The sequence below is a fragment of the Ambystoma mexicanum genome, chromosome 3q, assembly GCF_040938575.1.
Source record: "Ambystoma mexicanum isolate Mex_15411 chromosome 3q, UKY_AmexF1_1, whole genome shotgun sequence".
Taxonomy (NCBI): domain Eukaryota; kingdom Metazoa; phylum Chordata; class Amphibia; order Caudata; family Ambystomatidae; genus Ambystoma; species Ambystoma mexicanum.
Genome location: NC_090926.1, coordinates 99,711,063 through 99,737,570, shown reverse-complemented (window position 1 = coordinate 99,737,570; position 26,508 = coordinate 99,711,063). Strand labels below are relative to the sequence as shown.

Genomic DNA, 26,508 nt, shown 5'->3' with positions numbered 1-26,508 from the left:
CTGGGTTGGCTATAGGAGGGTGTATCCTCTTTACTCCCTCCATGAAGGCTTTAATAACTGGGACTTTCCACCATGACATTTTGAGTTGAGAAACGGTGTATGCGGAAAGAAGTGCAGCTAGATGAACTTTAATAGAATTAAAGACCAATCCTGAGTCTAATAAGTGAGTCAGGCAAAGAACAATATGTGTGGGAGAGCAGTCAACTGGGTTGATGCTCTTATTTCTACACCAGATGACGAATCTCTTCCATTTGCTAGAACAGCAGTAATGAGTGTTAGGTTTCCTAGCCTCCCTAAGAATGTCCATGCATCTTTGAGGGAGTTGTAAATGTCCAAATTCTATGACCTCAGGAGCCAGGCTGATAAGTTCAGGGTCTGTGGGCATGGGTGTAGCGTTCTGCCCTTGTCCTGTGACAGCATGTTGTACAGGCAGGGAAGTTCACTGGAGGAGATAGAGACATCTGCATCAAGTGAGCGAACCATGGCTGCCGGGCCCACATAGGGGCCACTAGTATCATGGTGACTGGTTCCTGGTGCATCTTGTGCACTATCTTGTTGAGAAGGGGAGGGGGGGGGGCGTAAACAAATTTCCCTGACCATGTTATCCAGAGACTGTTCCCTTTGGACTGGTTCTGGGGGTACCTGGAGGCGTAATCTTGGCATTGGGAGTTCTCCAGAGTTGCGAACAAATCTATTTCTGGGAATCCCCATTGTGTGAAAACATCAAAGACGATGTCTTCTTGTAACCGCCATTTGTACTCTGCGTGCAGAGGGAAGTCTCTGCTGAGTTCGTCTGCTAGCAGATTGAGTTCCCCTGGTACATGTTGTGACAACAGGAACATGTGTTTGAGAGCCCACTTCCAGATGTTCTGGAACAGCTTGGACAGTCCTGGAGAGTGAGTGCCACCTTGCTTGTTCAGGTAGTACATGGCTGTGCTGCCGTCTGTGAGGACCATCACTGTCTTCCCTTGAAGGTGTGCCTAGAAAGCCTTTGAAGACTGCTAGCAGTTCCAGCAAGTTTATGTGTTTGGACGCTACACTCCGAGTCCAAACTCTGTGTGCAGTCTGATGGGATAGGTGAGCCCCCCATCCTGTGAGGGATGCGTCTGTGGTTAGAGTGGCCTCCACTGCGAGGATGGCGAATGGTTTCCCTATTACAAGGTTTTCCTTCGACCACCACCGTAGCGAGGGAACCAAGGCCTGCAAGACCACCACTAGCTTGTCCCACTGTCCGCTGGCCTGACACCACTGGCTGTTGAGCCACTCTTGCATTGGGCGCATGCGCAGACGCGCGCGAGGTACCAAATATATACACAACGCCATCATTACTAGCAAACGCATTGCTTTGCGTACCGTCACCTCTCGACCGGCCACATATTGAGGGATCTGAAACAGCATATTTTGGACCCTCTCGGAGGGGAAGACGAGGCCGTCCTTTGTTCGAATTAGAGCCCCTAGGAATCGTTTGATCTTGCTGGGGTCTAGGCTGGACTTCTTTTCGTTGATGGAGAAGCCCAGTTGGAGCAAAAGGTCTACAGTCTTTTGGGTATTGGAGAAGCATGTCTCGTAAGAATCCCGTTATGAGCCAATTGTCGAGGTAAGGGTATACTGGGATGGACAACCTGCGCAGGTGGGCCGCTGCCAGTACTTTTGTGAATACCCTCAGCACTGACGCTATGCCGAAGGGTAGCACCCTGAACTGGTAGTGTTTGCCCTCTATCATGAACCTGAGGTATTTTCTGTGCGCTGGCAATATTACAATATGAAAGTATGCATCTTTCATGTCCAGTGTTGTCATGTAATCTCCCTGTGAAAGTAGGGGGATTACTTCCTGTAGGGTCACCATGCGAAATTTTTGAGGTTTGACAAATTTGTTCGCTGGGCGCAGATCTAATACAGGGCGCATGGTTAAGTCCTTTTTGGGTACAAGGAAGTACACTGAATAAATACCTTCCGTTACCTGTGATAGAGGCACAACCTCTATTGCTCCTTTTAGTAGCAGCAGTTCCACTTCTTGAAGAAGAATGGCGAAGTGCTCCGGTGATAAGCGTCATCCCCTTGGGGGTCTGTACTTGGGGGACAGACTGAATTCTATGCAGTAACCGCGGGTTATGGTTGACAATACCCAGCGGTCTGATGTTATTCCCTCCCATGCTGGTAGGAAAGATGTTAACCGACCCCCGACCGGCCATGCATGGGAGGGGACCCGAACCTTCGGGTCATTTGGTGTTGGTAGCCGGGGATCCTCTGGGAGTGAGGCTCCGGCCTCTACCCTTGCCACGGCACCGTCCTCTCTGCGTGTACTGGCCACTGGTTCCCTGAGTAGAGGACCAGTTGCCTGCAGTGTACTGCTGTTGCTGTTGGCCTCGAAAAAAGCATGTGTTGCCGAATCCGCGCTTATTAGGAGGCCTTGAGATTTGGTCTAAAGTCTTGAGGGTGTCGAAATCCTTCTTCGCCGTCTCCAGTGCGTCGTCCACTGCTTCCCCAAAGAGGTTAGAATCCTCTATTGGTTTATTAATGAGTGACGCCTGGGTTTCTGGCTTAATCCCGGAATTGCAGAGCCAGACATGACGCTTCTGAAGTATTCCATGGACTTAAGAACAGCCAACCGGTTCTGCAGCATCAAGACTGTTTTTAATGATGCTCTGGTTAACCAGAGTTCCTTCTGTTACTGTGGTCAATAAGCGAGTTCTTAAGGGCTCAGGGACTTCCTCGAGGTCCTGCCGTAATTTGCCCCATTGGGCATCAGCATAACTTGCCAGTAGGGTATTATTATTGGCAATTCTGGTTGAAAAAGCTGCCGAGGCTGTGATTCTTTTACCCAGGGCGTAGAGTTTCTTCCCTTCTTTGCCTGGAGGTGCTTCGCTGGTTGACAGCGGAACCCCTGCTCTTTTCCTTGTGGTAGTTACCACCAAGGAGTCTGGAATTGAGTGACCCCTAACATATAATGGGTCTGAATGAGAGTGAGTAAACAGTTTTTCAATTCTGGAAATGACCCCTCTGACCAGTGCCGGTGTAGACAGCGATGGAGTGATTTATCTCTTAACTGAGGAGGGGAATGGTTTGGCTAGTGGGAGGTTTATCTTTAATGATTCTTTCTACAAAATCAGTATTTGGAGTAATTTCACCAGTTTCAATCTCAAAATGCGCTGCTGACTTCCGTAGTAGCGCGTTGAAGGTGGGTTGATCATCTATTGGTGAAGGATTCCTGACCATTGTGGTCTGAGGAGAGGGAAGGTTTATGATCTCAGGGTCTGTAGACTCGGTTGGTGACTGCCAAGGCTGTGAGCCACCTTCATCTGGGTCTTCCACGAAGCCCCCCCCCCCCCACCTATGTCAAGGTTTCCCTCAAAACCTTCTTCGAGGTTCTGTTGGTCTTCATTATCTAAGAATTCTTCGTCCTCTTGGAAGTGAGGGTCTTCAATGAGGTCGTAGGTATTAGATTCCTCTTGAGGGGGGTTAAATAGCCTAGGGTATTTAGCCCTGGGGTCCTCATGCAATACCTCTCTTGGCCTCTTGGGGATTTTTTTGTTCAGGAGTGGACATAAATCTATCCAGTTTCTCCATACACTATTGTAATCTCTCAAGAGTCCAATGTGGTAACCCAGAACGGTCTGGGGGCGAAAAAGGAGGCTGTTCTGCCTGTAGCCGTTTTGATCTGTCCCATAACGTCGAGGATAAAGTCCCTTCGCCTTCTGAGAAACCTTCTCGTAGGCTAGGGCCTTCTTTCGACGGTGGGAGCGGTCCCTGCCTCCCTTCCGGCATTCTTGGCTGTTCCCTGGCCTTGTGAGCGGTTTTCGGCGTATCACTCGCCGTCCGTTTCTGGCCGTCCATGGAAACTATACGCGCCAAGCTCTCGCCGATTAGTTTCTCCGTCAAGGGTTCGTCTGGCATCGAGCTGGGCGGTGCCGAGTCTCTTTCAGCGACGATGGCACTCTTACGAGGCATGTCGCCTGGTATCTTGGTGGTAGCGGCCTTGTCTGCATGTCGCCAAGTCGCTAGTCGCAGCTGCGGTGGCGGGGAGAGCTTTTGACCCTTACGGTCAGTGGAGGACACCAGTGGTTCCGGCGCTATGGCTTTCTTCATCTTTGACGAAGAAGTGCCGTGGGTTGTGTGTTTATGCCTTCTGTGTTCGTCAGTGTCGCCGGGGTGTTCATCCCCATAAGTAGGGCGTGAGCCGAACTTGTCAGGGCCGGGGACAGACGCCGAGGAGCGGGTACGCTCCCTAGCGAAGTCTACGACTTCCGAAACGGAGGCCAGGTTATCACTACCCTCGTCACACGCGGCGGCGGGTGAGAAATCAGCTCTAGGCATAGCGTAGGCTGCCCACCTCTTGACCCTGCGGTCCTTTAAAGTTTTCGGGCGAAGTAGTTTACAGGCCGCACAGCCTTCCTCGTCGTGGTCGAGGGGTAAGCAACGGATACACCGCTTGTGCTAGTCTTTCCATGTAAATTTGCCCTTACAGCGTGGGCAAAATCTAGACGGAGTCCTCTCCATAGCTGAGGATATAGATATGAGTGATAACAACCCCGAAGGAAAGGGGGAGGGGGGGACAGGAGAAAGACATTCTCAGAAATAGAAATGTCCCACGACCCCACTCTCCCTACTGTCTTAGGCCGGCCAGGCCAGGCCACGTGTTCGGCAGCGCCGAAGGATCTCCTCCGTCTAAGTCACCGCCGAAGTTCTTACTCGGTAGTGAAACAGCTTTGCAGCTTCGACGTCGAAGGAGGGATCTAATGTAATGTATTTAATAATAGATAACGACCAAAGGGTCAATTAAATGTTTTTGCAATTTCTCTCGAGGAGCTCCGCGTTAAGGCGACCAATATCTGGGCAGAAAAAAACAATCTGAGGAACCTCGACGCGTGAGGGATTGTGGGTACAATGCACGTCACTATAGGTATAGTGTTACAGACACGCCTTGTCGAGGTCCCCTTTTCGACTACAAAATGCAATACTCCGCACTGACCACTGGATGTCGGACTATGCACAGCATGTGATTCTAAGCAGATTAACAAACATCAGAAATGAAATTAGCAACAGGGCAGCATCCTTTTCAATGTAAAATATTCCCTTTTCAATGGGAACTTTTTGCAAGCAGCAGAGCAGCGCCATTTTTGAATTCGCTTCTTTTGGTGCACACAACACACACTGGCGGCCTTTCTCAGTGTGCTCTGTTCCAACTTGCCCAATAGTTTGGCAGGATGGTGCAGCCATCATTTTGTAGCTGCAAAACGCAGTTTTGATGCAGGCAATGGTGCTCCAAGGAGCCAGCGCAGCCATTTTGCTGTTAACTGCTGAAGTGCAGCTTGATCATGGATGGGGATTCTGCTGAGTGGGTCAATGTACCCCACAAGCAATATCACGGTGACTGGTTCCTGGTGCACGATCTTGTTGAGTAGGGGAGTCGGTGGAGAGACCGTTCCCCTTGTATGTTCTGGGGGTACCTGGAGGTGAAACCTTGGTATTGAGCGTTCTCCAGAGTTGCGAACAAGTCGATATCTGGGAGGCCCCATAGCGCGAAAGCGTTGGAGACTGTCTTTGTGTAGTCGCCATTCGTACTCTCGCGCCTTGAAACACTTGTGTATAGGCGCGTTACAAATGCCATATCATATATATCATATCATACTCTACGGGTAGTAGAGAGTGTCATGGTCACTAGGCAAGAGCCTAGCTCTCCACCACAAAGTAGGTCCCAATGGACCCAGTCTTGGCGCCGATGGCACCAAGCTCATTCCACAGTGTGCTCAGCACACAGAACATCAGGGGCACGTGCAGCAAGGCATGGCCCGATTTTCACCAAGAAGGCACGTGCAGAAGACTGAAGGAGGAGCTAGATGGGGCCACAAGGAGCCTACAGGGAGGGGCTGAGGCCAGGCTATATAAACCAGCCCCACCTGAACACTGGCGCTACGCTTTTGTTTACCATCAGCAACGTAACGCTCACCGCAGAGCAGAAGCATCTTACCAGATCCAGCACGTGCGCTCCCAGTCTCCGGAGCCCTTAGAAATCCATCTGAACCAATGTGCGCACATCCAGCCACTTCAACCATCTTACCTGGAAACCATCATCACCGGAGGCCTGGTCATTCCCTTCGCCTCTACAGCCGCTGCGCTCGCCTTACCTGAGATCGCACCACCGTTGGAAGCACAGCCATCTGCCTTCACTCAGTGGTCGCAGTGTAAGCCTTACCTGTGATCGCCTCGTCGCTGAAAGTCTCGCCATCAGCTCCCGACTCGGACGCATTCATACTCAACTTCCCAGAGTCCTCGACAGGTACTTCCAACAACCTTACCTGTACCGCATTACATCGGCTAGGACCTTCTTCGGGTGCTGTCTCCATGCGAACCTGCGTCTCCGACCACCATCAGGAGCCAGGTACCGACCTCCAGCCATCGCCAACCTGCCGCATCTGCAAAGATGCAAAGACATAAGGTGAGCGAAAGCACAGACTTCAGCCGTTAAAGCGGCATAACTTATGAACTTGGTGCATTCTCAGAAATCACTGCTTACTTAGCAGTGGTGGAAATTCCAGAGCCGCTTCCTTTTGCCATCACACGCTCCTGGGTCATCTTCATTGCTAAAGGGAGGAGAAAAGACAACATACCCTTACGAACAATAAGTCATTACAAGGACACAGACAATACGAAAGTCATAAGAACACTTACCTTCAAGACGGAACGGTTGCAGCCGGTCTGGACCTCGGCCTACCATACTATTAGGTGAGCCTGCATGGGTGAACTTCTGCGCACCATATTCTGGCACGAAAGGGCGGAAGAGAACCACGAATCCACCACTCAAGCCTCATTGTCTCTCACCTTCTTGCCGGAACAGGTTCCGCCTTCCAGGCCCAAAGTGGCAGTTGTTGGGGGAGAGAAGCGGTCCGAGAAGACAACTACAGGGAGGGCTCCAACCGTGCCCCAACGCCCCCGCAGAGACCAGGTGAGCGTAAGTCTCTTCTGAGCACGTCCGCCAGAAGATTGAGTTCCCCTGGAACGTGTTGGGACAACAGGCACATCCTGTGTTTGAGAGCACATTTCCATATGTTCTGGGACAGCTTGGATAGCCCTGGAGAGTGCGGCCCCTTGCTTGTTCAGGTAGTACATGGCAGTGGTGCTGTCTGTCAGGACAGTCTTCCCCTGCAACGGTCTGAAAGGCTTTCAATGCTTGGAATACAGCCAATAGCTCAACAGATTTATGTGGTTAGATGCTACTTCTGGCGACCACACGCCATCGTGCGCCGTCTGCTAAAGCAGGTGAGCCCCCCCACCCCATGAGAGAGGAGTGTCTAGAGTGGCTTCTACTGCAGGGGTGGTGAAGGCTTTCCTCTTCAAGAGGTTGTCCCTCGACCACCACTGCAGAGAGAACGAGGGCTGGCGAGAAAACTACCAGATCTTCTCATTGTCCGCTGGCCTGACACCACTGGCTGTTGAGCCACTCTTGCATGGGACGCATGCGCAGACACGCGCGAGGAAGTAAATGCAGGATGCCATCATTCCCTACAGTCGCATGGCCTTGCGTACCGTCACGTCTCGACTGGCACTGAGGGGTCTGAAACAGCATGTTCTGAACCCTCTTGTTGGGGGGAATGAGGCCGTCTTCTGTCTGAATTAGAGCCCCTAGAAACGGTTTGACTTTACTGGGGTCGAAGCTGGATTTCTTCTCGATGGAGAATCCCAGGCTGAATAAGAGTTCTATCATCCTTTCAGTGTTTTGACAGGCATGTTCCGTAGGACCCCTGTTATGAGCCAGTCGTTGAGGTAAGGGTAAACCGGGATGGTTTCTCTGCGAAGGTGCGCTGTTGCCACTTGCAATACCTTAGTAAACACCCTTGACGCTGAGGCAATACTTTGAACCGATAGTGCTCGTCTTTCATCATGAACCTCTGGTATTTTCTGTGCCCCGCCAACATTGAAATATGGAAGTATGCATCTTTCATATCCAATGTTAACATGTAATCCCCCCGTTTCAGCAGAGGGATTACTTCCTGCAACGTAACCATACGAGATTTTTGAGGTTTGACAAATTTGTTAGTTGGGCCCAATTCTAGTACAGGGCGCATGGTGAGATACTTTTTGGGCACAAGGAAGTACACTGAATAAATACCCTTGTTTACCTGTAGAAGGGGAACGACTTCTATGGCGCCCTTTTCCTGCAGGATCTCAGCCTTTTGCAGTAGGATGCGTAGGTGTTCCGGCGTCAGGTGGGAGGGGACTCTGATCCGAAGGTCATTTTTGACCTGTGGCCGGAGAGCCTCTGGGAGTGGAGCTCTGGCCTCTACCCTTTCCACACCGCTGTCCTCTAGGTGGATAGTTGGTGGTGGCGTTAGATCCTTGACCAGAATAGTTGTTTCCTGAACCATACTGGTTTTGAGGGGATCGAGATTTCCCACGAAAGAACCGCCGAGAACTGCCCCCTCTCTTTTGGGAAGGCTTCTGGGTAATCTGTTGTAAGGACTTTAGAGTCATGTCCTTTCTCGGCTGCCTCAAGTGTGTCTTCCACAACTTTTCCGAACAAATTGGTTTCTTCAACTTGTTTCATTATTAAGGCGGCCTGGGTTTCAGGCTTAAAACCAGAGTTCCGTAACCAGGCGTGCCGCTTCAGTAAGTTACCCTGGGCCAAGGTTCTACCAACCGTCCCAGCGGCTTCTGAAGTGTTAAGAACATTATGATTCACTTGCTTGCCTTCTGAGACAATTGCGAGCAACTTATTCCGCATTGGTTCAGGTACCTCTTGAAGGCCTTGCAGCATTTTCCACTGGACGAATGCGTAGCTAGCCAACAGAGTGGTGTTATTGGCTATTCGGGTGGAGAATACAGCAGCAGTCGTGACCCTCTTCCCCAGAGCATACAACCTCTTGGATTCTTTATCAGGCGGTGCTTCACCTGTAGACAGGGGTACACCTGCCCTTTTTTCTAGTGGTGGTAACTACTAGTGAATCCGGAGTAGCATGGCCCTTGATGTAAGCAGGGTCGGTTGGAGAAGGGCGAAACTACTTCTCTACCCTGGGATTAACCACTATGGTTTCAGATGGTGTCAACAATGAAGGCGCCAGTCTCCTCTTTATAGACTTCAACAAAGGAATAGCCTGGCTGGCAGGAGGCTTTTCCTTCAGTGTATCTTCTACAAAATCTGAACCAGCAGCCTCCCTTGCGGTGATATGAAAATGCTCAGCCGCTTTTTTCAAGATGGCGTTCAACTCCACCTGATCATCCACAGGTGAGGCCTGACGGACCGAGTGGAGGGGGGTATGGGGGGGTCCATAAGCAGTGTGTCAGGGTCCGGGGTAGGAGAAGGGGACGCACAAGGTTGACAATCAACATGATGGCTGTCTTCCCAATTCTCCATTGGACCCGTAGGATCATCAATATTGTCCCCGAAGGGAGCATCATCTTGTACATAGGTGTCCACAAGGACTTTGCCATCTGTAAGGTCAAAAGTATATATGTCATGAGGATCGTCAAAGGTCGTCTGAAACTTGGCCATATGTGTGAAAGGAAGGTCCTCACGAGGCCTTTTGGGAGCAAACCTCTAAAACAAATATCTTGTTTGTCCATACACCCCTCTAACTTCTCCCTGGTCCATGAAGATGAACCAGAGGAGTCCAGGGGAGGAAAGGGGTCATGTCGACTCAATTCCTCTGTAGAGCATCGCGATTTGGCCCCTAAAGCAATGGATAAAGGCACAGAGCTCTCAGAATAGTCCTTGCGAGGCTCTGACCGTTGCGACGTGTCTCAGCGCCTCTCTAGGTCGTTCCTTCTGTTTCAATGTGTCCTTCGACTGTTCCTTATGTCTAAAAGCTGAGGCGATCCTTGCGATACCATCGCTGATGCTCGGGATAGTAGGGAGTTGTGCCGGGTGGGCCGGTGGCTATGCAGTGCATTTCAGCGCCACTGGGGCCTTAAGCAGTGTCAGCGCTTTCACCTGTAGCGTCTCAAAGGCTGCATGTATTTTGGTGCAAGCGCTCTTTACTTTGGATTGCCCAGTCGCATGGCGCTGCTGAGATTGTGGGTACGGCTGCCGATCAAAGATCAGCGGATCCCGTTAAGTATCTGACGGGTCTATCAGCGCTTTGGAACGCTTCGACTGCTGCTAAAGCAGAACCTTCGGTTGTGTGTTTAGTGTAAGACTTAGTGCATCATTGTTGCTGGGTTCATTCCCCATAGCATGACTCGCGTCGTGCCTATCTGAGTGGGGGACGGAGGCTGCGGATCGGGCCCTCTCCGCCATTAGGTCAATGGCCTCCGTCACTTGGCGGCTGTGGCAGCGGGGGAATTACTTTCGGACTGTGACATACCGTAGGCCGCCAACCACTTTAGACGGCGCTCCTTAATAGTCTTTGTACGCAGGAGTTTACAGGCCACCTCGTCGTGGTTGAGGGGCAGACAATTATTGCACTGACAGTGCTAGTCTTTCAACAGATATTTGGCCTCACACGTAGGACAAAATCTAAATTGAGTCTTGTCCATAGCGCAAGATAGATATAGCGATGACAAAACCCAGGAACAAAGAGGGAAAGAGGAAAGGCATACTTGAAAATATGACCACCCCAACCCCCACTCCCTACTTAACGGGCCAGCCAGAAGGCCCGGCCACGTGGACGGCAGTGCCGGCCGGATCAACAGGGGTCGAAATTCCGCAGCAGTCTTCAGCGGTGCACAGGATTCAACCGTCGAAGTGACTTAAAGGGAATAAACGACCAAAGGTCGATAAATACAACAATAACGCAATGTCTTATGAAGAGCTCTGCATTAGGGTGACCAGATAACTGGGTGGAAAAAAACAATCTGAGGGACCTCGACGTGTTAGGGATTTTAAGTACACTACACGTCACGTTAGGGATAGTGTTACAGGCACACCCATGTCGACATCCCCTTTCAATCCTCGAAAAACAAGATGCAATACTCTGGGGTTACCACTGGATGTCGGACTATATGCACAAGCAGATTAAGAAGCATCAGAAATACAGTTTCTAAGTGAAAGTGAAACTGTTTTTAGCGAGGATAACCAGCCTGACAGGAAATATATATGAGCATGTGAATACATGTCAGACCCCATGCTGGAGAACCAGCCATACGTTCATACAACATTATTGAATTGACACTCTAAAGCAGATTCACAAGTGGGACAAGCGGTCCCAAAACATCTTTGCCGCTGTACCTTTCTTCTCACGTCCCACCTTCTCCAGATACTGCTCGCTAATCTATGCAGAGCATGTGATCTAAGCAGATACACCAGCTCCAGAAGGGATACATTACTCACCGTAATAGTATTTCTGGTGCGTTTTATGTGATTTGGCATTTATATAGCGCTCTATATATAATTGGTATGACATCAAAGCGCTGGTAGGTTGAACGCCCTCATGAACCATAGTTCTGTCAGAGATGGTGTTGGAGGGTGCTTGTGTGCACCAGTTAAGTGTGCAGCTGGTGTAATTGCTGGTTTGTAGCTGCGTCCTAGCGTTTAAGTGTGGTGCTGGAGATGTCAGTTGGATGTGTGCAGTCTGGTGGTTAGACATCCAGACTGGGCTCTGGCTGCGTTAGGCCTGAAGGACGCATATGTGAGCAACTATGCCGGAATGTGCTCGGCTAGCTGCGTTTTATTAGGGTGAGATGTTGATGATGTCGTATTCGTATGTGGGCAGCTAAGCCGAATTAATCAGGGGTATAGCTGTGTTCTAGTTGAGTGATGGTAGAGAGTAAGAGTAGTGATGTGGCGGTCATCTTTAGAGCGCCCAAGACCAGGCACGTGAACAGGATGGTGGGAACATAGCGACAGACACTTGGAGACAGGGGGCAATATGGGAACATAGGGGGATACTGATATATAGCATATATAGGGGGATACAGATCTATAGCAACAACATGGGGAACAGGGTGCACAGAGCGTGTGGGGCGAATTCCATTAATTCCAACATGCCACATTCATTCCATCCATCCATCCATTCCTTCTACTTCGTCAACTATTTTAGCCATTCCATCCCAAGCTTGTATCCGCTTCACATGCAACCACGATTCCTCCCCTACTGGAGTAGAAGGCACATAAATGTTTTCTGGGTGATCACTGTTTCTGCTTTGGCACATCTGTACTAAAGCTACACTTAATCAACCATGTCAGAAACAATCTGAAAAACCGACACGTGAAGGACCATGGATACAGTACACGTCACACTAGGGACAGTATTACTGACACGTCCTGTCGACGTCCGTTTAAGTTTCGAAAACTAATCTTGTAATACGCTGCGAATTCCACTAGATGTCGGACTATGCACAGTATGTGATGCAAGTAGATCCACAAGCTCGAGAACAATATATGATAAATATATCCCCAAGAGCGACATCACGCTGGTCGGCTGCAGCCGCAGATCGGTTGGGCGCGCGACCGTGTCGGGTTCCTAGTCAGCCGACGAGATGGAGAAAGTCGCCTCTGGTTGCAGCAGGGCCTCCGGCGGAACGGGAACGGAAACCTCCGGTTGCCATCCCATCGACGGAACCACCGTATGTTTCGTACCGCCGCAGTCTGAAACGTGGGAGGAGCCGCCGATGACGCAGGAGTCGACGAGCGGGTCATCGACGAAGCCAGTGGCGCAGGGCCTTGAGGTGTTCCCGCCGCTTTTGGGACCGACTTGCTGGCCGCGGCCTCTCGACTCAAGGTAGACTTATGACGGTCTCCTGAGGAGGATTTAGGTGGTTCTTTTCTCTCCTTTTTAGATGAGGAGGAAGAAGACGGCATCTTGTGTGAAGAGGAGGCCTCCGAATGTTTCTCCGAATGTTTCTCCGAGGGTAGTTTTTCGGCAGCACGTGCCTTCTTTGTAGGGGGTTCCGACTTACTTCTTGAGGCCGTGGAGCCCACCTCCGATGCCGGGTACGCACCCGCTCCGTCATTGAGCCAATCGACAAGGCGTCTTTTTCGATCTTTGAGGGTTTTCTGGGAGAAACCCTGACAGATTTCACAAGTGTCCACCGTGTGGTGAGGATGAAGGCAGTAAATGCAGTCCATATGACCATCCCCTTCGTACACCTTCTTAAGACCGCATGTAGCACACGGACAAAACAACGCCTTTCCAGACATTCTCTTGAGAAGAACAAACAGTCGCAGAAGTAGAAATTATACCTAACCAAATAGCAGATACGCAAGGTAATCCCACCACTTTGGAAGACAGTTGAAATCTGAGGGAGCCGCGGGGGCGGGGCTATATATATACCTCTACGTCCTAGTGGCGCCGGCGTGCGCGGCCCAAAACGACAGATAGGACACAAAAGTGTCGGAATTTTTCCTATGGAAAAGGTCTATATAACTTACCGAGGATTCCCAGCCTGACGGGGAATATTCTAAGCATGTGAATCCATGAAAGATCCAATGCTGGAGAACAACAGTTACAGGTAAGTAACTTGTTCCTTCTCCAGCATGGGGTCTGGCATGGATTCACATGCGCATGAATATGAGAATACATATCAGTACACACATGCACAACCACGGGAGGTGGCAAAAGGCTCAACATTAAGAACATTAAGCAACTCTTACCTCCTCACCATGCCCACCTTCAGGCGAACAGGTTGCGCAGCACTGCTTGGCCGACTCTGGACTCCTCCCAGGAATCCCGGTCGACACAGTAGAATCTCGTGAAGGTGTGCGTCGACCTCCACGTAGCAGCCGTGCAGATGTCCAGCAGGGGCACACCAGACAAGAACGCCGTAGCAGCAGCGATCGCTCTGGTCGAATGGGCTCTCGGGCGGCCAGGCAACGGTCGGTTGGCCAACCGATGACAGTGCATGGTGCAGCCGGAGAGCCATCGGGAAATGGAAGCCTTCGAGAGAGCCTTCCTTTGGTTCACAGGTCCAAAGTTCACAAACAGCTGTGATATCTTCCGAAAACCGTTCGGTCCACGTAGAACTTAAGCACTCTAGCTACATCCAGCGAGTGCCAAGTCCTCTCGGCCGGCGACGGAAAGAAAACTGGCAACAACAAGGGCTCGTTAAGATGGAAGTCCGACGGCACCTTGGGCATGAAAGAGGGGTGTGTCCTCAGCACCACCCTCGTATCGTGAAAAGTCAAGTATGGAGGCTTGCAGGATAGGGCCTGAATCTCTCCCACGGGTCGTGCGGAGGGGATGGCCACAAGGAACGCTGTCTTCCACGACAAGAACTTCAACGGAGCCGAATGCGAGGGCTCGAATGGCGGCCTCATGAGCCTGGTCAGCACCACGTTGAGCTTTCACGCCGGGGCTGGAGCCTTCACCGGTGGGAACGATCGAACAGTCCCTTCATACATTCCTTCACCAGTCGATGAGACCACAAGGACGGCCATCCTGTATTTCTGGTGTATTGGGAAATTGCTGCCAGATGTATCTTGATGGAAGCATGAGCTAGTCCAGCTTTGGCCAGCGACAGTAGGTATGGTAGCATGAGGTGCCATAATCCGCAGAGGGTTGATCTGTGCACAGCACCAGACAGAGAACCTCTTCCACTTACGTCCGTAGCACTTGAGTTGAGAACGCCCTGGCCTTTGCAAGAACCTCTGCAGTCAGCCGGGATATCGTACCCTCCAAACTCTAGTGCTGCAGGAGCCAGGCCTGCAAGTTCAGCGACACCGGGTCGTGATGAAGAATGGCTCCTCCTTCTCTGGAGAGAAGATCTGCGTCGGTCGACAGCTTGACAGGTGGGGACGCTGAGAGGTCCAGAAGGTCCGGGAACCAGATCCGTCTCAGCCACGCCGGTGCGATGAGGATCATCCAGCACTGGGACCTCTTGAGCTGGCTGATGAGTCGAAGCAGCAGCGGCGGCAACGGAGGGAACGCACACAGGAACAGGCCGTCCCAGGGGAACGAGAAAGCGTCGCCCATGCTCCTTGGCTGGGGAAACCTGCTGGCGAACCTCTGGCACTTGGAGTTCGTCGCCGTCGCGAACAGGTCGATCTGGGGTTTGCCCCATCGTTGAAAGAGCCAATCCACTTGATCCTGGCGTAGTTCCCACTCGTGGCACGAGCGTAGCTCCCTGCTGAGTGAGTCGGCAATGGTGTTTTTTATTCCTGCCAGATGGAAGGGAACCAGAAACATCACATGGTAGACGTGGATCCACTGCAGGCGCAGCCGCGCCGCCACTGGTGCTAGGCACTTGGTGAACACCCTGGGTGCCGACTTCAATCCGAATGGCAGAGCTCTGAATTGGTAGTGGCGTCCTTGAACTACGAATCTGAGGAACTTTCGGTGTCCTTTTAGGATGGGGAAGTAAGCATCCTCCAAGACCAACGACGATAGGAAGTCGCCCTCCTCCAGCTGTCCCGGCACGTGCTGGAGAGTGACCATCCTGAACTTCTGTGCCTTGATGTATTTGTTCAACTGACGTAGGTCCAGGATGGGCCGCCAACCGCCTGTCTTCTTTCTGACAAGGAAGTATCTTGAGTATACTCCGGAGCCCCGGAGCCTCTTGGGGACGAGCTCGATGGCACTCTTGAGCATCGCCTTTACCTCCAACAGCAGTTGAGGGACGTGATTTTCCTTCCAGGCCATGGGTGGAATGCGGGGACACTTCTTTTGGAATTCGAGAGTGTGCCCGTGGGCCAGGGCATCCAGCACCCAACGGTCGGTGGAGATGGACTCCCACACGCTGACGAACTTCGCCAGCCGGCCTCCCACCGGGGTGCTTCGGTGGGGGCCCGACGCTACGGCCGGTTCAATCTTGCTTGGAAGTGGCCTTGGTGCCAAGATCCTCCTCGTTTGCCGCGACCTCTGTAGGCCTCCTGGGATGAGGAGCGGGCCTCCTGGCGGTAAGTAGAGGAACCACCGCCTGATCCCTTGGAGGCCCCCTGTCTGCCTCTCCAAAAGGGCCGTCATTGCTGAAGGACTCAGGGCTCGAGCCGTCGGCCTTGATGGCCTGCAGCGACTCATCCACCGTTTTCCCAAACAGGTTGTTGCCGTCGTACGGCATGTCCAACACCCTGGTCTGCACGTCCTGACGAAGTCTGTCGCCTTGAGCCAGCCTTGTCGTCGAAGGCAAACACTGTTGCTTAACTGGCGAAACCCGGTGTCGGCAATATCCGTTGCCACCGTTATGGCATAGTGCGACGTCACCTCACCTTCCTGCAGAATTCTCCAGCCAGCTGGTGAGGCGGGAACGACGATCCCTCATGGTCCGTTCCGATAGGTTCTTGCAGAACGCAGTCCTTCTCCACGTGCATCTTGTCCTCATGAAGGCAGTAGAGATCTCGATTGCTCGTCCTACTTGAAAACATTCTGTAAACCGCATCCAGGGCAGTTCCTGAACAGCTTGGAACCGGGCGTCGAGCTACCCATGTCCTGGGCCGCGTCCATGGTAGGCCTCAGATCTTCTGGAATCCTCCAAGAAGCTTCACTCGACGAAAACTTCACCCTTGAGGGGCGTTGGAAATTCCAAAACGAGTCCCCGTTGATCGGAAGAAGAAACGGTGGAGCTTGAGGCTCGATTTAACCAAAAAATGAGAAAATCTCCTTGAAAAAGCACGAAAACGCAGCAAAAGCTCAAGAGCTATAGCACGAGAACTCCCAACACTTGAACGTGCGGTAAAAATCTGAAGATGGCTGCCAGAGGAGGGGCTTGGGTAGAGGGCAGTCATTGGCTGGGGGCAGTATGACCCAGAGACCAGTGATTGGTTATTAGTAGAAAGATAGTTCAGAAACAAAACTGAAACTGATTTTTTCTTTACCGAGAATTCCCAGCCTGACAGGGAATATTCATGAGCATGTGAATCCATGCCAGACCCCATGCTGGAGAAGTACATATTTATAATGGATAATGTTTTCTAAAACATATGACAATGGGGGTTTTCCCTGGTTCTAGCATTGAATTTACATATAAAAAGTCACACCATGAAATTCACTCATCTCTGCTGGTATTCCTTGCTGCCATACCAAACGGTAACATGTCCGCGATTACTGAACAGCATTTGGCCCGCAAGTAAACTAAAGGCTGTAACGTAAAGCTATAAAGTGCGTGTGTGTATGCGTACAAGCGTATACTACCATCAGCCTCCATTGATCTGTGACATGCAGATTATCAAGATGGCAACATGTTCATCTTCACCAGTAGCCAGTGGGGGAGCTAAAAGCCTAAATGACCACTTAAGAAAAGCTATCAAGTTTGCTTTGCCAGTCGCAGAAGGGCTTTACCCCTCCCCCCCTCTCCACACGTGCATTTGTGGTGTTCGGTGGAAGCAAGGGGTGGCATTTCAGTGGAAAGTATGTTGAAAAGCCAAATTATGGCCCTGGGTGCCTAGTTGTTTGTGATGATAAATCTGACAATTTATGACGTTTAAAGAAAATATTTGTTAAGATTAGTTGACTCCACCTGCTATACCGCGATAACCATGATATACCTTAATTTGGCAAGGTTATTGTACCGCCATAAAACTAACATCGTGACACCCCTAATGGCCGCTATCCTCTCCTCCGACAGACGCCAGGCACGACACCATGTCGAGTCCCAAGAAACAGTGCGCTTGCGATGGCACCAAGCAAGACTTCACCGAGAACCCCAGCTCCGACAGCAGCTGGACTGTTTGTGCCGTGTGTGCGACGGCGATCTCCCTCGATTTCGCCCGGATGAGCCAGTCGTTCAGGTAGGGGTAAACGTGGATCTTCGTAGACGCAGCTGCGCCGCCACGGGCGCCAGGCACTTAGTGAAAACCATTGGTGCCGACTTCATTCCGAAGGGAAGGGCCTTGAACTGATGTTGCCCTTGAACCACGAAGCGCAAAAACTTGGTGTCCCTTGTGAATGGGGATATGAAAGTAGGCATCCTCCAAGTCCAGCGACGACAGGAAATCCCCTTCTTCCAGCTGTCCTAGCATGTGCTGAAGTGTCACCATCCAAAACTTCTGGGATCTGATTTACTTATTCAGACGGCATAGGTCCAGGATGGGCCTCCAACCGCCCGTCTTCTTGACGAGGAAGTACCGAAAGTGCACTCGAGCCCCGGAGCCTCTTCGGGACGAGCTCCATCAAGCACTTCAGCATGGACCGCACCTCCAGCAGAAGCTGAGGGACGTGGTTTTCCTGTCTGGCCATGGGTGGTATCCGAGGACACTTTTGTTGCAATTCTAAGGTGCGTCTGTGGGCCGGAGTGTCCAGCACCCAATGGTCGGTGGAGATGGACTTCTACACGCTGCCGAACTTCACCAGCCGGCCTTCCACCGGGGTGCGCGGGTGGGGCCCCGACACCCTGGCCGGTTGAATCTTGCTTTGCCGGTGAGGCACCGCCTTGGGGACCTTCTTGGCAACGACGGCGACCTCTGGCCTACCTGCGGCCCTTGTAGGCCTCCTGTGCCAAAGAGTGGGACGGTTGACAGTAAGACGATGAGCCTCTGCCCAAGCCCTGGAAGGAACCTTGGGACTTTCCCCCGGAGGTCCGAAAGGACGGCCGTCGCTGTTGCAGTGTGCCAAAGCCACAAGCTGTCTCAGTATCTGCCTTGATGGTCTGGAGGGACTCGTCCACGGTCTTTCCGAGCAAGTTATCCCTGTCGAAGGGCATGTCCAATACCCTCGACTGCACCTCCTGGTGAAACTTTGTGGCCTTCAATCATCCCTGCCGACAAAGGCAAAAGTTGTTGCCCATTTGGCGGAATCCTGTATCGGCAATGTCCGTGGCATCTGTGATGGCATGGTCCGATGCCACCTCGCCCTCCTGCAGGATCTCCAAGCTTCCACTCTCTTGTCCTCGGAAAGGAAGTCCAGGAGGGGAGCGATCTTAAACCAGAGCTCCCTGTCCTAGCGCGCCACGATGGGGAGGGCGTTGGCCGCCTTGATGGTCGTCGCTGCAGATGTGATGACTCGTCCCATGGCATCCAACTTCTTCCCCTAGTTGTCCGGGGGAGAGGAGGTAGTTGACACCGCAGAGCCAGAGGATTTCCCTCCTCGCCACCGCCGAGACTACTGAATCCGGGGAAGGCTGGTACCTCAAACACTTGGGTGCAGAGTCCGGCAACTTGTACTTCTTTCGCACTGGTCCCTCTTCACCGGGGGCCGAGGACGGGTTCTTCACATAAGAGACAGCCCCTCGTCCCAAATGTTGTCAAACATCTCCTAATTCACCGTCTTTGTCCGTGCCTGTTCCAGTCGGCGCCGGGGTAGAGGTCAACGGGTGAAAAGGAGGTTGAGGGTGCACTCTCCTTGGTAGGGTGCCCCTGATGGCCTCTGGTGCTGCAGGATCGTCCGTCAGCGGAAGGGGTATCCTCGGCCGAATCTCCGAACACAAGGTGTTGAGTGCCTGGAGAATATCCACCAAAATGTCGGCTGGGGGTTGAGGTGGTGGTGGAGGTGGGAGCGACGGAGGCAGCGGTGTAGGGTTCTCTAACTCCTCCATGGCCTGCTCCTAGTCGGTCCTATCGCCACTCTTGACGTTTCCCTCGTCGGGGTCCCTTTCATAGGCATTGGCCTCGACTAATTTCTTCTCCAAAATGGTCTGGAGAGTAGAAAGCTCCTCCTCGGAGAGGTCTGTGCCCTGCAGGACTACTGTGACCCCCCCCTTCTTTTCGACCAGGGGAGACGACTTCAGGGAGAGGACGGGCATCACCTTCTCCGGCATCTTCATGAACTGGAATGACTATTCCCTCCTGGCAGGCAGGGAAACTCTGGCCTTTGGGACCGTACCCTGCCAACCTGCGTCCGCGGCCTTCGCTAGGACCACCACCACTCCTTCAATGGACGGCTTCGCCAGGTGAATCTGGGCCTGCACAACCTTGGTCGAGCTAGGGGCCTTCACCTTGGGGGAGGGTGGAGGGTAAGCACCCCGCTCTTCCTTGCCCTTCTCCGACTGGTCCATCCGCGGCTTCTCCAGCAGCTTACCTGGGTGGCCAGACTTCCTCCTCTTCGCCCAACCGGAGCATTGGCTTGTGGTCGAAGGTGCCGGGGACGCCATGCCTGCTCTGGCAATAGCTTTCCCAGTGCCCCTGGACTCGCTGTGCTTGGCCTTCCGTTGGGCCCCTGTTGCTGGGGCACCCTCAAAGGTCTTAGAAGACCGCTCAGATTTCTTCTTGTGGCTGGGGAGGCATGCTGCTGGGACTCACCCATAGCAGGGGCCTTGGCCTGAAGCCACTCCGTTTGACGCCATCAATCCTTCATGGTGCGGGGGACCATCTCCTGGCAAAACGCAGTCATCCTCCACATGCGTTTGGTCGGAATGCAGGCAGTAGAGGCAGACGGAATGCCCATCGTCAAAGTAGATGGTTCGCAGGCCGCATCCTGGACAAATCCTGAACAGAGCTGTCAAGTCTTCCTTCTCTGCCATGTCCACGCGGGGTAGGCCTTGAAGAAGCTTCTGGAATCCTCCAAGAAGAAACTAGATGAAAAATCGCCCTTGAGGGGCGCTGAAAAATCCAAAAATGGGTCCCTGTTAATCGGAAGATGGATGAATGGAGCTTGAGGCTCCGTTGACTGGAAAAATAGAGCAGAACTCTTAGAAAAATCGCAAAACGCAGTAAAAGCTGGAGAGCTATAGCACAGGGGACTCCCAACACTTGAACGTGCAGTAAAAATCTGAAGATGGCTGCCAGAGGAGGGGCTTAGGTGAAGGGGAGTCATTGGCTGGGGGCAGGATGACCCAGAGACTAGGAGAAAGACAGTTCAGAAGTTTTTTTCCCTTTACCAAGGATTCCCAGCTCGACAGGCAATATTCATGAGCATGTGAATTCATGCCAGACACCATGCTGGAGAATGTTGGAGTGCTTCCTGGTTTACGCCTGTGTCCACAAGCAGTGAGCAGTGTGATGCAGGAAGTGAGCGCCCCACCCAGTCAAAGATATGTCTGTCATGACAGTGGCATAGATTGCTGGTGTGTAGAAAGGCTGTCCCCTTAGCAGATTGTCTGCTCCACCACAGTAGCGACTGAACCAGAGGTTGCGAAACCACCACTAGATTGTCCCACAACCAGATTGCTTGCAACCATTGTTTCGCTAGCCACTCTTGCATTGGACGCATGCACAGCCTGGCGTGAGGCACTAGGTAGATGCAGGAAGCAATTCCCAGCAGGCACATTGCCTTTCGGATCGTTAACCGGCAGGCTAAGTACTGAGGTGTTTTAAACAACATGTTTTGAACCCTTTCTTCGGAGAGGTAGACTAGTCTGACGTCTGTTTTGATTAAGGCCCCGCAGAAATTGTTTTACTTAGCTGGGCACTAGACTGACTTATTTTTGTTTATCGAGAATCCCAATTGGAACAGCAGATTGATAGTTTGCGTGTTTCGAAGGCACCTCTAGGAAGAGTCCCCGATAATTGGTCAGTCTATGTAAGGGTGCACTGAAATGGTGCCTGCGCACAAGGGTGACCACCACTGCTAGGAGATTTGTGAATAGCCTCAGGGCTAAAGCAATGCAGAATGGTAGCACCTGCTCATTTACCTATTTCAAAACGAGGTATTTTTTGCAACCTTGAAATATGAAAGTATGCATCTTTCATGGACAATGTCATGTAATCCTCTTCTTATAGTGGGATGACCTCCTGCAGCGTCATCCTGAATTTTTGAGGCTTGATATATGTGTCTGCAGGGTGCAGGTCCACCACTGAGCACATGATTAGATCTTTCTTTGGAATAAGGAAATACATTGAATAAATACCTTGATTTGGCACCAGCTCGATGGCTCCTTTCTGGAATAGGATTTGGATCTCCTCCTGGAGGATGTGGAGGTGTTTGAAAGATATTCTTTCTGCATGCAGTGGGTGGTGAGGTGTTTTAAGGAACTCTCAGAGTATCCTTTGGCCACAGTATAGAGTGCCCAGCGGTCGGAGGTTATGCCCTCCCATTGCTGGGCAAAGAGTGTTATGCGACCGACTGCGGATGCATTGGAGGGAACGCGGATCGGCACTTCATTTGGAGGCAGGGGCTGCTGTGCCCCTAGCGGCTGCAGCTCAACCTCCTTTCCCAGGCAAAGCCCATGCTGCTGGTACTGGTAAGGTGAAGGACCATGTAGCACGTGAAAGGTGGCGCCAGGCGTGCTTGCTCCGGCTTGGCCTAGTTTTCGCCCAGCCTTGCGTCCGAAAGTTACAGCGTGTGTTAAGCGCTCCTCTAGGAACGAAGGGCTTGTTGGGAGATCTGGCCATGGGTCTGGTCTCATGCTCCTTATTCACCATTTCCAGCTGGTCTTCGACAGCTTTACCACATAGGAGACCCTCCTTGATGGGCATGTTGATTAAGGTGGCTTGTGTTTCTGGCTTAAATCCTGAGGGAGTACCCACTGCAGTGACCCTTACGGAGGTGTCTGCGGAATCCAAGACATTGAGGATGTTCTGGGAAACCAGTTTGCCTTCGGTGGTGAACTTGAGAAGGTGGGTATGAGCTGGTACTAAGTCTAGATGTGGCAAGACCTCATCCCACTGGGTGCTGCTGTAACGGGCAAGCACGTTTTCTTTGCTATCCTGGTGAGGTACGCAGCTTAAGTCGTAATACATGTTCCCAGTTTATAGTCTCTTTTGCACTCCTTGTTGGGGGCGGGGTGGTGTTTCAGAGATTGAGAGTCGAACACCACCTCTTTCTAGTAGTGGTCACCACTAGAGAATCAGGCTTGACGGGACCCTTAATGTAAAAGGAGATCTGAAGGAGTGCATCTAAAAGACTTCTCCAACCGTGGGTTAACCACCCAGGTAAGAGGGAGAAGAAAGGGACAGAGAAATAGCCTAGTTAGTTAACAGGCTTTTTCCTAGTTAAGAATGTTTTCAACTAAGTCAATCTTGGCGGGGCTGGATTCGTGACCGCCCTCAACTACAGAGGGGGGAGGGTCGACAAAGATGTCTGGGTCGTCCTGGTCTTGAAAGAAGTCGCCCCCATCCGCCTGGCCGGGTCATCGTGGACATCTACCCACGTCTGCGTGGACTGCATGTCCTCTTGAAAAGATCCCTGTGAAGGCTCCTCAGGCAGCAGGGTTGGGGCCGGGAGAGGTGTTGCCACTGGGGGAAGGGGGAGTATAGGCGGCTTCTCAGGCATTGATTAAGTGGGCAGCTTTCTCAGGAGGTCCACAAAGAATGAAATTTTGCCCAGTGTCCTCAAACTGATTAAGTCCAGGGGGAAGAAGACAATATAGATCTTGGCTGCTCTGGAGTGACCTTAGGGGACACAAGAGACTATACCACCCGACAAACCGCTACAGGGGTATCCTCAGGTTCCAGAGGGTGCTTCTTGTGGAGGGAAGACAGAAGGATTCCTCCGCATAACGTTTAGAGGGCTGAGCGGTCCATTTGTCCCGATTAGAGTAGTCTGAGGTTTTCTTGAAAAATGTTTTTTGCTTTTTCAGGGGCTGTTTCAGCATGCCCGCCTCAGCCGTCAAGCAGTGTTTGCGCACGCCCTTCGCCAGAGTGTGTGTGTGTGTGTGATCGCCTTGTGGTAGGTGGAACCACCGTCAGCGCAGTTAGCGTTAAGTCGGTAGACATCAACCGACAGCATGCAGCCTTCCCTCAACATATCTGTTGAGGGATGGCTAGGGGGTATGTGCTTATTGGCGTGTATGTGTGTACACGCTGGCGTCGCCAGAGGCCTTCCTCATAGCAGTGTGCTGCATCTGTCTTTTGAGGCTGGGGACAGCGTGCAGGTACTACATTGTTCCACAGTGGTGTCCTCAAGCTCCAAATCAGAGTCTCTGCCTTCGTGGTCCAATTGAAAATCCTGGTGGCTATATCCGAATCCGCTGACATGGCGTATGCCGCCCACTGCTTTGTCCGGCGCTACTTTGGCATCTTTGCCCCTTAAAAGCTTGCACGCCGCACAATCGGATTCGAAATAATGAAGTGAAAGGCAGTGCCTGCAAACAGTCGACCCCCGGGGAATTTTTTTGTTGCACTTAAAAGGGTTGCGCTTCATAGTGGAAGGCAGACACAAAGGCAGCAGGAGAAATTTAGTGGGGGCAGAAAATGGGGTAATACATTCTCTGACCAAGAATCAGCCCCTCCAACTCACCCTACTTGTTAGGCCGAAGCCGGTGTAGGATGAAGCCAGTAGTAGGAACAGAAAGTCTGTTCCTGAAACCAGGATGAGATGTCGAGCTGTTTAGAGAAAACAGCTGTCGAATTAGTGGGTCAAAACGCAAATGACAGAAGAGGTTTGGATGAGCTTTGACTTTCAAAGTAGCTCAAGCTACGGACTCTGAAAGTCTCAGGAGGATAGCTCACAGGCAACGTGCTTGCCTTGAAAGCAAGACGACACGGAGCAACACCGGTTCGATCCCTGGGTCTGTGCTTAGAAACCTCTGGGTATTAAGCGCGTTCTAAATAACATCATAACTTGCCAAACACGGGAAAAAAATAATCTGAGGGACCTCAACGCGTTAGGGATCATGAGTACAGGGTACGTCAAACTAGGGATAGTATTAGTCACGCCCTGTCGACATCCCTTTTCGAACTTCGATAAACTTCATGTACAATATTCATCTAGATGTCTATGAAAAGCATGTGATTCTAAGCAGATCCACAAGCCTCATATACACATACATATACATATGCAGACTATTCTATATTTCACTTTTAAGCTCTAATATGCATAATCTATTTAACTACTTGGCTAAACTGAAGGGCAGAAATCGTGTCTGCCAGAATTCAAATTACACTGTAGAAATATTGCAGATTGCCTAATTTGCTAGGCTCTCTTTTGCTTCTTACAGTAAATGTTCCTAGTTTTGTACTCATGGCATTCCAACTACAAATATCAAAACTGAGGCATTATGAAAATGGATCAGATATTACGTTCATAAAATTATGCACAACTCAATCCATGCAATCACCTCTCCCTCCCCCTAACCAAGCCAACGCATAAGCAGTTGTCGTCATGATCCATTACAACTGTGAAAGGTAAATGCCAGGTCTTAATACCGTCCGTAAAATAATCTTGATTAAGCTCCTCTTTAGGTTCCTCTTTAAACTCTAAGTTGCGCCAGTTTGTTTTCTTCTTAGGCAATTGAATGCATGGTTGTGTGTCTGGACCTCCTTTGGGTTTATCCTGAGAGAAGAAAAAAAAATAGTTCAGGTACTGCATTCAAGTAGAGATGAATTTGGATCAAAACAAGTACTGGCTTGAAGCTCTACTGCAACAAATCCATAACAGGGTTTGACAATGGGGTTTGAGCGTAAAAGCAATCAAGTTTCTTTCTACACAAAACATTGTATTTACATGCAAGGAGTATACCAAATGTTTAGTAAGGTCCTGTGCTAGTTTTGCTTGGTAATACTGTGTGAAATATGCAACAGGAGAACAAGTCAAAACGTTTTTTAAATTCATATTTCAGCTAAATAAATTCAATGGGTAAATTATACCAGTTGCACACCAGAAATTAGTCAGTAACCTACAGTAGGGTCCACAAGGCCAAACTATCTAGGAAGGACAGGTTTCTACACAGTGTTAGCAGCGTTGGGGGGTCTTTGGCGAAGTGGGGACCAAGGGGGTTGGTGGTGTTCGAGCCAGAAAGACCAAGCCCTTAGGATAGGGAGCCGTGTAGACCAAAGCAACACCAATATGATGTTGAAACGGGAGGTCAACGGGAGCAAATCTAAACGAAATGCAATACAGATGCAGGGATCAAAGTAAAGATTTGTTCAGAAGGAGCTAAAGCAGCTCCTGGGTTTTGGGCATAACCCAGTAAAGCAGAGCCATCACCGAGGTAGAATGAGATCTCTGGAGTATTTAGTTGAAATTGGGGGATTAATGCATTTAACTCCTTCTATGAAGGCTTTCACCACTGGAACTTTCCACCAAGACACTTTGCTATGTGAAATAGTATGAGCTGAAAGCGCTGCTAGATGTACTTTGATCGAATTGAACACTAGACCCGAGTCTAACAAGTGTAGAAGGTAGTGTGCAATATTTAAAGGTGAGAAGTCAATGGGATTGATATTAGCCCTTTTACACCATTTTACAAATCTCTTCAATTTTTTAACAGTGTCTTGGGTTTGGATTTCATGCTTCCCTTAAGAGGTCTATGCATCTTTCAGGTAAGTGGAGGTATCCAAATTAGGACCTCAGAAGCCAAGCTGCCAAGTGGAGTCTGAAAATGTGGATGAGGGCATTCTCTGATGTTGTGACATGTTGTAAGGGCTTGGAAGTTTGACAGGTGGCCCGACTGACATTTTGAGAAGGTGCGAGATCCAGGTTTGGCGCGCACACACACACTGAAGCCATATCATCTTGGGATGATCTTGTAGATTATTTTGTTTAGTAGTGCTGTTAGGGGAAAGCGTATGCAAATCTCTGACCAATTCATCCACATTGCGTTCCCTTTGGACTGTTGGGGAAACCTGGCATTTTGCCTTTTGTGTTGCAAAGAGAACTTTGTCCAGATGCCCTTATTTTGTAAAGATGTTTACAATGTGTGCGTGCACAATTCCCACTCGTGTTCTGAAGGAAGGCATTCCTGCTTAACACATCTGCCAGACCGTTGTATTCCCGTGGAACAGGTTCACAGTAGGAACAAGTCTGAAAAGATGACGTCCAAATCTTTTGTGCTAGTTTGGACAGACCTTGTGAATGTGTTCTGCCTTGTTTGTTGATGTAAAACATGGTG

At 50.9% G+C, this 26,508-nt stretch overlaps 1 protein-coding gene across 2 annotated transcripts in view; it reads right to left on the bottom strand.

The window, feature by feature from the left end:
• LOC138582171 (gametocyte-specific factor 1-like) overlaps positions 1-26,508 on the bottom strand; it is a 933,223-nt gene that overhangs the window by 815,217 nt on the left and 91,498 nt on the right. For both annotated transcript variants that reach the window (XM_069653216.1, XM_069653217.1), the window contains exon 3: positions 24,824-24,950. In XM_069653216.1, the coding sequence (XP_069509317.1) occupies positions 24,824-24,950 (127 nt within the window). The remainder of the gene's footprint in view (positions 1-24,823; positions 24,951-26,508) is intronic.